The sequence below is a fragment of the Coregonus clupeaformis genome, chromosome 10 (assembly GCF_020615455.1).
Source record: "Coregonus clupeaformis isolate EN_2021a chromosome 10, ASM2061545v1, whole genome shotgun sequence".
Classification (NCBI taxonomy): Eukaryota; Metazoa; Chordata; class Actinopteri; order Salmoniformes; family Salmonidae; genus Coregonus; species Coregonus clupeaformis.
In genome coordinates, this window is record NC_059201.1 from 49,398,063 (window position 1) to 49,411,343 (window position 13,281).

At 46.5% G+C, this 13,281-nt stretch overlaps 1 protein-coding gene across 1 annotated transcript in view; it reads left to right on the forward strand.

The window, feature by feature from the left end:
- LOC123491623 (plexin-B1-like) overlaps window positions 1-13,281 on the forward strand; it is a 113,104-nt gene that overhangs the window by 75,450 nt on the left and 24,373 nt on the right. Inside the window, exons 7-17 of the mRNA XM_045223063.1 lie at window positions 2,838-2,966; window positions 3,488-3,588; window positions 4,874-5,006; window positions 5,971-6,127; window positions 7,745-7,853; window positions 9,296-9,404; window positions 9,887-10,900; window positions 11,344-11,478; window positions 11,620-11,742; window positions 12,242-12,335; window positions 12,883-13,049. Coding sequence (XP_045078998.1) covers window positions 2,838-2,966; window positions 3,488-3,588; window positions 4,874-5,006; window positions 5,971-6,127; window positions 7,745-7,853; window positions 9,296-9,404; window positions 9,887-10,900; window positions 11,344-11,478; window positions 11,620-11,742; window positions 12,242-12,335; window positions 12,883-13,049 — 2,271 coding nt within the window. The remainder of the gene's footprint in view (window positions 1-2,837; window positions 2,967-3,487; window positions 3,589-4,873; window positions 5,007-5,970; window positions 6,128-7,744; window positions 7,854-9,295; window positions 9,405-9,886; window positions 10,901-11,343; window positions 11,479-11,619; window positions 11,743-12,241; window positions 12,336-12,882; window positions 13,050-13,281) is intronic.

Genomic DNA, 13,281 nt, shown 5'->3' on the forward strand with positions numbered 1-13,281 from the left:
ATATTCGTACATCCACCCTTTACCATCCTCCGATATAGAGAACAGTGAACGGGCATCTCTATACAAACTCAACAGTCATCATTGTCCCAGAATATTAAGTCCAGGGAGTCCATTGGGTTTCCAGTTTGGCTGGGATAAATCCAATCCATTGGTTTGCCAGTTTGGCTGGGACAAGTCCAGTCCATTGGGTTGCCATGTTGGCTGGAATAAATCCAATCTACTGGGTTGCCATGTCGGCTGGGATAAGTCCAGTCCATTGGCTTTCCTTATTGGCTGGGGTCACATGAAGCTGTTGTAAACAGGAGGCATGGTTCTGTTCTGTCTGCTAGATTTTTGTGTGGTGCCATCACCTGGTGCAGAGCAGAGGTGTCGTGTGGAGCTGTGTCTTCTGGGGTTCACGGACCAGGGCACACACAGGGGAGGGGGGGAAAGAACCTTTGGGTTAACATGCCAGTGATACACAGAGGGCTTGGAGGAAAAAACACCACACTTCAAATATGGTCTTGAAACACATTAGGGCCAGGGATTGAGTTTATATCACCCAAACATGGGAATTAGAGGGGTGATGTGGTGGGGGGCTCATAGGGTGAATCTCAGTAGTTTAAATTTGCTGTCTTGGTGGAAACCCACCAGTCGGTTTGCCTATCACTGTCAGCGAAGCCACGTCAGAGTATTTAAGCATTACAAGTTCATAGCAGTAGTGAGTTCTCTCACTCTCAGAATGTCACTCGAGGAATGGTGACTAGCGCTAACAATTAGCGCTTTGTGTCATTTTTGTCAATGACTGCCCTGCGGTTGTGACCAGAGCGGGGTGGGGTAGAGTGGGGAAGGAAGCTCTATCAGCACAGTATTTTTGCATACACTGACCAGAAAACAAACACCACTGGCCAATGTGGCCGTGCCTCATCATGTCTGGCTAATAGCACTCCATGACTCAGGGCTTTGTTGTGTGTGTCACACTCCGTGTGTGTAACAGTGCACAGACGCTGACTAGTGGCAACTAGATGGTAAAAACCAGCGTTATAAATAGAAGGCCCTATTCTCTTTCCATAGACTTATCAGTCCTCACACACACACTGCCTAATTCTGTGAATGAAGTCCCTAACTGTAGTCCTAGAACTCTATATGACCCTGGGACAAACTAGACCATTGCCTGCCATTGTGCCCTTGAGCAAGCCACATAACCCCATACAATTGCTCTAGGGGTGCTGCACTGTGGCTGACCCATTGCTTCCAGCCCCTCGGTGTGAGAGTGTGTGTGTGAGTGTCTCGGGGGGTTGGGTTGTGAGCATAAAAGGCACATTTTCATTCTCTGTAAGTTAATTGATAATAAAGTACATATTATCTTATATATATGCGTCTCTCGCTAGCATATTACTGCACGTGACTGATACTCACTAGGTGAATTGTCAGTGAAAGAGATATTTGTTGAAAGTGGTATTTGTTTAAGCTCTATAACTAGTACAGATTTGATATTGGGAAATCGATTGATTTGTATTGGCCATCAATGCGATTTCATTGTCACAAATGTCGTATTAACTTCCTGGAGGCCAAAAGTCGGAAGAAAGAGCAATGACATCCATTTTTTTTTTTAAAGCCACATTTCCCCCCAAATTAACAAATGCTACACGTCACAAACCAGTATGACAGGGAGAATGAGAAGGAGCAAGAGGCATAGAAAGAACGTGTGTCTGTTTCAATCTGTGAAAGTGTGTGTGTGTCTAAGTTGGTTTGTTCTGTACTGTATGTGTGTGTCCAGGCGGGGCCACACACAGACACAGATGATGGGGAGGTCGAGATATGGGCCAAGATTTTGCCGTGATGAGATAATCCTATTCTATTGGATGGTGGGGGGGAGTTTTGGGTCAGCTGTGCCGTCGCATGTTCTTTGATCCCGGCGTTCATCAAAGGCTTTGACTGTCCAGGCTCTAATAACAGCAATTTAGCCCACGCTAGATCACTATTAGTTCTCCCAACATGGCAACCCGACAGAACAGATGGGTCAGACGGGTTGCCAGACATGAAACAACCGATTTTAAATTAGAATTCCCCCTCTTCAAAGGGGAGCAAGCTTGGGCCATTGACTCATCAGATCAGCCTTTCTTTTCAAGAAATGCCAAGGCAAATGTCTCTGCGTTTCTTGAAGAAATACACGCCTGCATTGAAATAATATTCAGACAGTTGCGTACACACACACACACACACACACACACACACACATACACACACACGTCCAAACCCAAATCGGGTGTGTATTGGAAAGAGAGCGAGAGGAGAGCGAGAAAAAGAGATGAGGATGACTGAGTGAACAACATCTACTTACAAACAATTACCCTGTCGCCATGTTCCCAGTTGACCTCTTCAAGACAAACATTTCGATTGGCATCCCAACTCATCCAAACAGTGCATCTTTATGCTTTCAGCAGACTTATGTCGTTTCACCATTAAAACTCCTCTCCGAAACCATTGTGGCTCAAAATACTTCAAATACCAACAGAATTCAATTTAGCACGCTTGTTATTCCTAATGGCTATATTTAACAGATCATGCTAGGCTATTTGTCTCCCTGGCTATTGAATTATAGAACTAGGGGTATGTGTCACATTAAAATAGAATTTCTAATAACTTTTTACGAAAATTATAAAATATAGATTCTGTAATATTGTAGCGATCCTCGCTAATGAGCCTACATTACAATTTCCTCAAGTGGGCTAACCCTATTGTATGTTTTCCTTTCACACAAGTGACCCGAGTTCTATTATCCCCCCATCCGTTTGCTATAATGAAATTAAATGTACCTTATGGGTTTCTTAACCATTGGTTTGTGTGTGCTGCAGGTGTTCCTGGGCCCTAACGGTGAGGTGGAGGAGTACGCTGTCGTCTCCATCCAGGCCAACACAGCCATCAGCTCTGACCTGGTCCTGGATCAGTCTGAGGAACACCTCTTCATCATGACCGCCACCATGGTACAGTACACTAGCCTGGTCCCAGAACTGTTGGTGCTGTCTTCCTAACTCTCTCTGGTCAGTGTCTGTGTGTCACAGTTGAATCCCACTTCTGACACCAACAGTACACCCACATCACAACAACTGTGTATTTTCCCCTCCATTCACACAGGCACCATGGCAACAAGTGTCTCTCATAAAATACTAGTTTATAGTTAATAGCAGCATTTCCCAAACTCGGTCCTGGGGACCCCAAGGGGTGCATGTTTGGGAAGCGCTGGCATATAATTATCTCTTTAAGCCTGGGGACGGGTTTACGTTTATAGTAATCACTCAATCCGCAGTACCAATAGGCTAGGACTTGGCAACATTTTCACCACATTGCTTATATCTATCCAACTATCCCTTCAGCTACCCAGTAAGTGATTACAGTTGTGGTCAAATGGGTCTCCTTTGTCTCGGTTAAGAGCTGTGTCATCATTTGCAATGCGTTGGACATAACGTAATGATGAATATTCCCTGTTGTTTTGTTGTGGTCACAGCTGCAGAAGAGGCCAGTGGCAGAGTGCCACGAACACCTGGACTGCCAAGCCTGTCTGTCGGCCCACGACCCCTACTGTGGCTGGTGTGTCCTGGAGGGGAGGTGAGCGACTCATTCTGAGTAATCCAATGGATTCCGTCACAAATTACTTTTATTGTCATGAAATCAGTCATCTTTAACAGATTACATTTTTCAAGTAATCCACCCAACCCTGGCTCTGGTTAAAGGGTTGACATATCAAACTATTGGCCAGAGTTTTCCATTGTCAGGTCAAGCACACTGGAAAAACTCAGGGCATTACAGATTCTCAACACAGTCAGAGAAGGTATTTGTGGTACCACGCGTATTTACTCAGGGGGGTTGCTATGAGTAATGATGCAATGATGTGGTCCTCTGTAGCTCAATTGGTAGAGCATGGCGCTTGTAACGCCAGGGTAGTGGGTTCGATCCCCGGGACCACCCATACGTAAATATGTATGCACACGACTGTAAGTCGCTTTGGATAAAAGCGTCTGCTAAATGTCATATTATTATTTTATTATTATTATATTATTATTAAGAGCATCATCTCTTTTACCATCTGTTTCTCTCTTTCCCTCCGTCTCCCTCATCCCCATCTCACCCCCCTCTCCCTTCTTTTCCTGCACCTTGGCCACCTGTCCTCCCTCCTTTTTCTCTATTTTTCCAGCTAATGTTAGCTAATGTTATCTAGTGTTAGCTAATGTTATCTAGTGTTAGCTAATGTTATCTAGTGTTAGCTAATGTTATCTAGTGTTAGCTAATGTTATCTAGTGTTAGCTAATGTTATCTAGTGTTAGCTAATGTTATGTAATGTTATCTAGTGTCAGCTAATGTTAGCTAGTGTCAGCTAATGTTAGCTAATGTTAGCTAATGTTATCTAGTGTCAGCTAATGTTAGCTAATGTTATCTAGTGTCAGCTAATGTTAGCTAATGTTAGCTAATGTTATCGACTCGCCTGTTTTGCTGTCCTCCTTCCACATTTACTTCATTTTTCCTTTCCATTTCTCTTGCTCCCATCACAATGGTGTAGCCGGTCCACACTCAAAAAGGAGATTCAAGGATTCTTAGTATTTCTTTCATTCAGGGGTAGGTAGATAGACAAACGTTTCGGCCTTCGTCAGTGTCATCACCTCTTTGGCCCCGATTCCCCTATTGCTCTTTCCCGTTCTCCCTCTCTCTGTCCCTCCATTTCCCCTCTCCCTCCCGTCCTTCTTTCCCTTCTAATCTTCTCCTCCCTCTTCCCCTCCACTCTACATCCTGCCTTTTTATAGAGATATGATGCTGAGGTCATAATGTATCTATTACAGTATGATATGATAACATAGTGTATACAGTATTGTATGATAGTAATCTGTTGTATGTGTAGGTGTGGGCAGAAGTCTCAGTGTTCACACGGGGCTCAGGCGGGCCAGTGGCTGTGGAGCTTCGACATGGAGCAGCAGTGCCTCACCATCCAGTCCCTCAGCCCCTCCAACATCAGCCGCGAGGAGAAGAGACATGTACGTGTGTGTGTATATGTGCATGCGCGTCTTTGTCTCTCTGTGTGTGTGTGTGTGTGTGTATATGCATTTGACTGCATGTGTGTCTGTGTGTGTCCATGTACATGGGTATGCGAGCACATGCTTATAGATAGTGCATTCCTTTATGTCCACACTGTACATGGGAGTTAGTTTTAGCCTGGCTGGCAGGGTGTTTGCTCGTTTTACTTCCTGTGTTACAGCAGAGATCAGAGATGGTTATCAGACTCGGTGCTAGCTGCCCCTGTCTCAACATCTAGTAGAAACACAAACAGTATAAATCATGTATTAAGTGATCTGGCTCTGGACAGCTTTACAGATAATTCATGTGAGGTGATGTATATCATCTGACATTGGGGAAGGAGGAACGGTGGATTAATAGTGGGAGGAAGGGGAGGCTCCTTGGACATGTCCAAGTAAACATGCAAGGCATGACCTTGGATGCGTCTCAATAGTTTACAAAAAAGCATATAAACATGCAAGGCATGACCTTGGGTGCATCTCAATAGTTTAAAAAAGCCTCCTCTGCTTTATCTGCGCTGATTTGAAATTGGGGGGTAGGTGAAGGTGATATGGTGGATTCTTCTGGAGGATTTGCTTTTTGAATCTGCTCACATCAATGCGGTGGGACGGAGGGGGCGAGGGCGAGTTTGGACTGTTGAGATGCTGCTTGTCAGTGATGACAAAGCTCCTCGAGGGAGACTCAATCTCTCCTCAGTTTCTCAGCCCTTCAACAACATCTCTGTGAAATCCAGATAAATCCAGATCTTACCGACTTTATCAAGTTCAAACCAGTTATATCAAGCCAACGTCCAATTAGTGTTCCTTGAGATCCTGAATTTAGTTGAAATGCAGATCCATTCTTGCAGAGCCGAGCCAGGTCGTTCATACTCTTTCTCTTTCCCTCTCTCTCACATCCTCCCTCTCTTCTCCCTACCTCCCTTAGATTGCTCTATCAGTCCCGGGCCTGCCCATCCTAGAAGAGGACAACTCATACTCCTGTTTCTTCCATGACACTGAGAGTCCTGCCACCGTTACCGATACGGGCGTCACCTGCCTCTCCCCCGACCCCCACAGGGTGCCAACTGTGCCCCCCGGACAAGGTGAGTACCAACGGGGTGAGATGATCAGCGGGTACTGGGCATTCAACCTGCTTCTCCATACTGTTTACACTCACACACACTGAGGTTCATGGGTTCATTAAAGTGTGTGTGTTGCTATACAAGCCGATCAGCCTCTAGCTCCACCCTAAGCAGCGATATCCTATCCTATGTCCTTAGAGAGCAGATGTGTGTTGCACCCCAATCCTCTTTGGCTCCCAGTTTACACAGCAGGGAGTCATCTCCATCTCCGCCGGTCCGGGTAGCAGCTATAGCTAGTGATTTTTTTTAATTCACGCAACAATTCAGCCATCATCTGCCTATGCGTTTTGATGCACTCTTCCATCATTTTGTCTGGGATAGTCTGCGATGGTTCAGTTGCGTGCTTGGAGCCGTCGATTTGTTTTGGTTAGTCATCTTGGATATATTATGGGGATGAACTGTTAGTCGAATGCCGATTAAAAAAGCAAACGTATACGCTTGCGGGTAGTTGGCCGTATGAATGTACACACACCTTCACACACCAGTGAACTCCTCTTTCACCCCCCCACCTCTCCTTTCTCCCCTCCGTCCCTCCCTCCATCCATCTACTCTTTTTTCATCCCCCCATCTCTCTCTCTCTCCTTGGTTCCCATGAAAATCGTTCCTGGACCAAGGAGGTTTGTTGTGGTTGTCAGGCCGTGGGGGTTAAGTAGTTATGCCCGTCTGCCTGGGGGTATTAGTGAACAGACACACACAGGGGGGATCCACTGATCCCACAGGTATTACAGGGAGATCTCTGTGTGTGAGACTGTGTGTGTATATGGAGTTAATTTGTGCATATAAGCACGTGTGTGTGTGTGATCTGCGGGGGGTTCAAATGGGATCTTGGGAGTAAAGAGAGTCCAGCCGTACTCACATAATGTAATCGTGGTTTAGTTCATAGTCTGAACCATTAATTCATTAAGCAGATGCTCTTATCCTGTGATTAGAATAAGGAAGATCATCTTGTTACTTGGAAAATGACTCAAGATTGTATTAAGTGAATTGATACAATCCAATTGCATGGACCCAGCTCCCGAAAATATTTCTGTGCACGGGCTAGTAAGTGTGAGGGAATACACGTATACAATATTTACATGCCCTTATGTGTGTGTGTGTGTGTGCGAGTGTGTCTGTGTGTGCAATCAGTGCGCTTCAAACTTCACACACAGTGGGCCCCACAGACCTGAACAACTCCCTCTGCACTGTTTACGTCTGGGGCTTTGGGGCTACAGATGGATTTTATTAGAACTCTGTTATGGCTCTTCACTCGGCCAAGCGTACTCTCAGGCACTGTCCCAAATGGCACCCCGTTTCCTACATAGTGCACTACTTTTGACCAGGGCCCATAGAGCTCTGGACAAAAGCAATGCACTGTATAGGCAATGGGGCGCAATGTCTCAATCTCACGTTCTCCCCTCCTCACACTGTTTTGAAGACACAGTGCTTTCATTCGGACAGACCGACACGGCCAAGTCTCTGTCTCTCAAACCTTCAGAACAGAGTATTTTCAGAAAGCTTGGCACGGTGTTCGGGTAGGGATCCTGGGGAAGTGAAACACAATATTTTCTCTTTCTCTCCGTTTCGCTCTCTCCTCAGATTTTGTCACGGTCACCCTGTCCCTGCGCTTCGGTGATGTCATCGTCACGGCGACAGAGTTCACCTTCTACGACTGTACCGCAGTCAAGCAGCTGTCTGGGAGCGTGCCGTGAGTTGGCCCACCACTCTCCCTCTTTTTCCTACTCTTGCTCTGTTTTTTTCTCTCTTCCTCTCTCTCTTTCTCTCCGTCTCCTCTCTCTTTCTCTCTGTTTCTCTCTTCATTTCGATATCCATTTCTGCCCTTCTGTCCCCTTCAATAGGGGCCTCTCTCTTGCTCTCAATTTTTCTCTCCCTCTTGGGCTGATTGACCTGGGTCTGTTGAACCTCTGTACTGCACCACTTGGAACCGCTTATAGCATCTTCCAATCCCCTTGCTCCATTCTAAACCTATTCTAAACCTATTGGACTCTCTTTTCCCTCTCACTTATACTCAGGAGAACCTGTGGTTATTATGGCTGCAGGCACCTGACCCTTGCCCTCCACATGCCTCCTCCGCTCTCTAGTCTGGTTGATATTAAAACCACATCTCAGAGACATCTCCATATATGTCCTGCAGGAAAACTGTCTGCACGTGAACGGACCCAGCTAGAATAATAGGAGTAGGAGCCACATTTCTTCAGAGAAAAATGAAACTTAACTGTCTTTATAATCGTCCATCAGGTGTTATCAATCTGTTAATTTTCATTCAACTTTTTGGTTTCTGCCTTGCATGTTTTATTCCCTATAGATGGTGATAGTTGCAAACTTCACACTGGTGCAAAACCCTTATTAAATCAAATCAAATTGTATTTGTTAAATGCGCCGAACACAACTGGTGTAGACCTTAGTGAAATGCTTACTTACAAGCCCTTAACCAACAATGCAGTTTTAAGAAAAATAACTGTTAAGTAAAAAATAGATAAGTAAATAAATAAAATAATAATAATAATTAAAGAGCAGCAGTACAATAACAGTAGGGAGGCTATATACACGGGGTACCGGTACAGAGTCAATGTGCGGGGGCACAGGTTAGCAATACGTTGGATACAGTTGTTGTCAGAAGTGGGATATCTGGCCATAGGAGTGCCTTGTCAAGCTCTGTCTAGCAATGCTAATATTCACTGTATCAGTTGGGCTGTGTTAGCCATAAATATGGATAGAGGGCACACTTGACCACAAAAGACTGATAGCATGGGCAGCGCCATGGTGGGCACTCTATCCATCTCTATGATGTTAGCACATACACTCACTCAATGATCCTCTTTCTCCTCTCCTTTCCTTTCCTTTCCTGGTACACAGTTCAGAGCACTCTGACTAGGAACCAGCGACCGGTACTTTATTCAATTAAATGATTGACCTTTTTTTACCACTGGCCCTAGATTGCCAGCAATTGGATTGCGCTGTGGGCCAGGCTTGCTCTCTCCTTCCTCACATTTGTCTATCTTTCTGTCATCTCCTTTCTTTCAATACCATCTCACTTTCTTTCTCTCTATACCCCCCTCTTACTCTCCCCCCCTCTCTCTCATTGTAGTAGTGTTAGTATGGTCACTGATTCCTGCACTGTTCCTATAGTTGCCGTGGTTGCGTGTTGAGTCGCTGGGGCTGCAACTGGTGTGTCCACCAGCACACCTGTACCCACAAGCCCACCTGTGACAAGGGGGTCATCATCTACAATGAACACGTAAGTCACACACACAGCGACAATGGTCAGTTAGCTAGAGGTCAAACAGCATGCTGTGTGCATTCTGAAAAAGGAACCGCCAGCCTGGCTATATTGTTTGCTGTAGAGTTTGGTCCACCTAATGCACCCTAGTGACATGGTAAGGCTGGTTGGGGCTGATCAATTGTAGCTGGTTGAGTGAAAGAAGGTCTCTAATGAGAACACAAACTGTTGGGAGTCATTAATAACCCAACACAAATTTTCTCACTGCTCCTCATGTCCCAAAACAAGCATACATCAGATATAACTAATAATCATCTCCATTTTGCGTATGTGTCGCCAACCAAATGCATGAGTTGTGTCATCATTGATGGTAACACTGACAACATTCAGGATATGTGTTTCACATCCAATTTGAGTTTTTCAGTCAACTTATGAGTTTGTTTATTTCTGTCTCACCCTCTCCCCCATGTCTTCCCCCTTTACCCCCCTCCACCACCCAGTTTAAACTCCCCACCTCGGCTCCTCCCACAACTAAAGCCGTAACTATAACAACGACTTCCCCGTCCACAACCGTGGCCCCCACAACAGCAACTGTGCCCCCAACAACGACAACAACAACCACACCCCCAACAACGACAACTACCACAATTTCAACAACTATCGCCACGACTACAACAACCGAAGCCGCAACCACCATAGCGACCACCGAGGAGCCTACGACAACAACCCTGCCTACAACCGTCCCCACAACCACCACCCCAGAGCCGACTACACCGCCCACCACTGTTATGTCAACGGAGGCCCCCACCACTCTTCCCCCGACAACGGTAGTCGAGGCTACAACGCCCATGCCTGAGACCACCACCAGTGAGGAAGAGGAGCAAACGACCGCAGAAGAGCTCTTTGCAGAGGCTGAAACTGAAAGTGAAACTGAAGGACCTGTGGTTACCCCTGGTGACATGGAGCTTGCCGCTGAAACCGAGGTGGCGACAGTTATGCCTGAAGACGAGCAGCCGTCCGATGATCTCGCCATCCTAAACCCCCTGGCGTTCCCCCCCGAGACATCCCCATTGGAAGTGGTCACCGCGTCCCCCCCTCAGGAACTGGACGAGGCTCTGACTCTGGCCAAGCCCCCCATGGAGGTCCAGCCCACCTCTGGCAGCTACCCCTTCCCGACCCCCTTCCCCCTGTGGGAACCGGCCGACTCGGAGCCCACCTTCCACCTGGACCTGACGGGAGCCCACTTCCCGCCTCCGCTAGAGCCTCTCCCCCCCACTGAGGCGGAGGGCCAGGGCGCCGAACCGGAAGTGCTCCTCTGGCCCAGGGAGGAAGTGGAGGAGGAGACAGAGGGCACAGCGGCTGAGAACGACACCAGCGCCGCGTTTTCGGCCGCCACCGTGCTTTCAGGGGACGGAGAGGCAACTGACTCCCCTTCGGCCTCTGCCTACCCCCGGCTTCTTGGCGCCAACTTAGAGCTGGACTACCAGTACGACTCGTCCGACACCTTCCTGCCGGTGAGTTCGAGTTCCCCTGGAGCTTCCATGGCCACCGTTCTCCCAGCTCTTGACTGGACACAGCTCTCTAGAATCCCACTTCTGACACCAATTGCCAGAATCCCCGATCTCCCCTTATCCCCTTGCAATTCCTCACTGTTTTGATTTCATTGTTGACATTGCTTTGGCTTTTGGAAATCGACCTGAAAAAATGGCTGCGTCAGCATAAGCTGGAGCAGTTGCTTTTTTGTGAATGTTTTCATATGTTTTATTGTTTGTTAGGCCATTTTAATAGTCCATTATTACATAAAAAAGCCTATGACATCCTTATAACTTAACTGTCAATTTCTTATGGGTTGATGGGATTTTCAGAAATGTGCGATAGCTTGTGTTGGGTGGAGTGTGTGTGTCCTTGTGAGTGTATGTGTATGTATCTAACATAACTGTGTGTGTGGGGAATGTAGGGGGACGAGGGCTCCTATGTGAGTTGGGGCTCGTCTGCTTGCCCCTGTGTGGAGAAGGTCCAGGGTTCGCCTCTGTTACCAGTCAGAGTGGAGAGGAAGATCACGCTACTCGCCCGAAACCTCCACCTGTACCAGGTAACACACACACACACATCTACTCCGGGGTCTGGGGCAATTACAAAAGTCAGGATTTCATTTGGTTTTGAGGAAGTTATCTGTTAACAATGCCCCTGTTGAAGTTTAATCCTGGCTTGGTGTATGTGTGTGTGTGTGCAGGACAGAGACTTGGACTACGAGTGTGTGTTGGTGATCGAGGGCCGTACAGTGGTGGTGGATGCCTATGTGGAGATGGACGAGATGAACCCGTCTCTCTTTGACATCACCTGTCAGCTGCACCAGGTCAGACTCTATCCCATACTCACTCACTGCCAGCTTGGATGAAGAGTTAGTGTAATCTTGTCAGTTGCTTTAATATGTCTCTGTTCCAATATCCACACTACATTACCTAGAATGATGAAATATATTGGCGTGCATTCTAAGTGGTATGAAAGTATGGGACTTTGGATTTACCCTATATGATTATGTTTTTGTACATGGATTTGTTATACTTAAACACTTTTGATTTATGTGTGTTAAACACTGCTGACACTGCAGCCCACTGTAGTTTTACTTTCTGATCACTGTTATATCCCTTTCTTTTTAATATGAAAATGTTGAAGTTTCTATGGTTTCTGTTGAAACTCTATCTGCCTCGCAAATGGCACCCGTTTCCTTTTATAGTGCACTCTACAGGGAATGTGGTGCCATTTGGGGGACACCCTCTGTCTCTAAGTTTCTATGGAAACTTTAGTACTCTTGAAGTTTCTATGGAAACTTTAATGACTAATTCTCGCTGCAGTATTCCTACTCTGCCCTGGTGGAGGAGTACAACGCCATGGTGTACGTGAAGAGGCGGGACACCTTCCACGTGGACAGCTCTCACGATTTGTATGGTGAGCCCCGGCGCTAGAGCACTGAGGAACAGCTGCTGCCATCCCAGACAGCTTTCAGCCATAACAATGTTTTTCTATTTCACTTCTGTATCAAACATATGGTCCCGAGAAACTGTTCTCGCATTTTCCGTTTTCACACCCATCCCCAAGGACCTGGTAGCACGAGTTGTGTGATGTTTTTATCACGCTGTCTTCTGTTTTGTACACACACACAAGCATGCAAGTGTGCAAGCATGCATGCACTCAGACACACACGCTCTACATCTCTTTCCCCCCGTGACTGTATTCCTCTTCCTCTCACTCTCTAACATCTTTCTCTCACAGACACTCAATCAACTCGAACTCTAAACTCATTCAACATACTGTAAACTCTCTCACACAGTCTGTATAACTCTCTCTCTCTCTGTTCCTCGCAATGACTCTGTTCAACTGTACACACTAGATGTATCATTTTCCCTCAGCACTCTACAACTCTCCTTCAGACTCATTTAAACTCAACTGTCAAGTTTAGCAGGTTGACTATAGTTTGCCTCTCTCTCCCTTCCAGTGACTCTGTACAACTGTTCAGTGGGGCGTTCGGACTGTAGCCGGTGTCACACGGCGGACCAGAAGTACGGCTGTGTGTGGTGCGGAGGGGGCCAGTCCACCTGTCTCTACAGAGACTCCTGCAGCGAGCCTATTGAACAGACCTGCCCCGCCCCCGTCATCCATGCTGTGAGAATCCCCCTATCAAGGGTTCAACGCTCAGGACTTATTATTGCTAATTGATTTACACTTAGTAACACGTTTTTTAAACACTTAACACTTATTGCTCATTGATTTACACGAAGTAACACGTTTTAACACTTGAACTTGAATCCTCCTGTCATTTGGCTCATAAAGCATTTTCACTGTAAAAGATAAGTCAGATGTGATAAACAGTCATATACAGTTGTGACAGCTGATG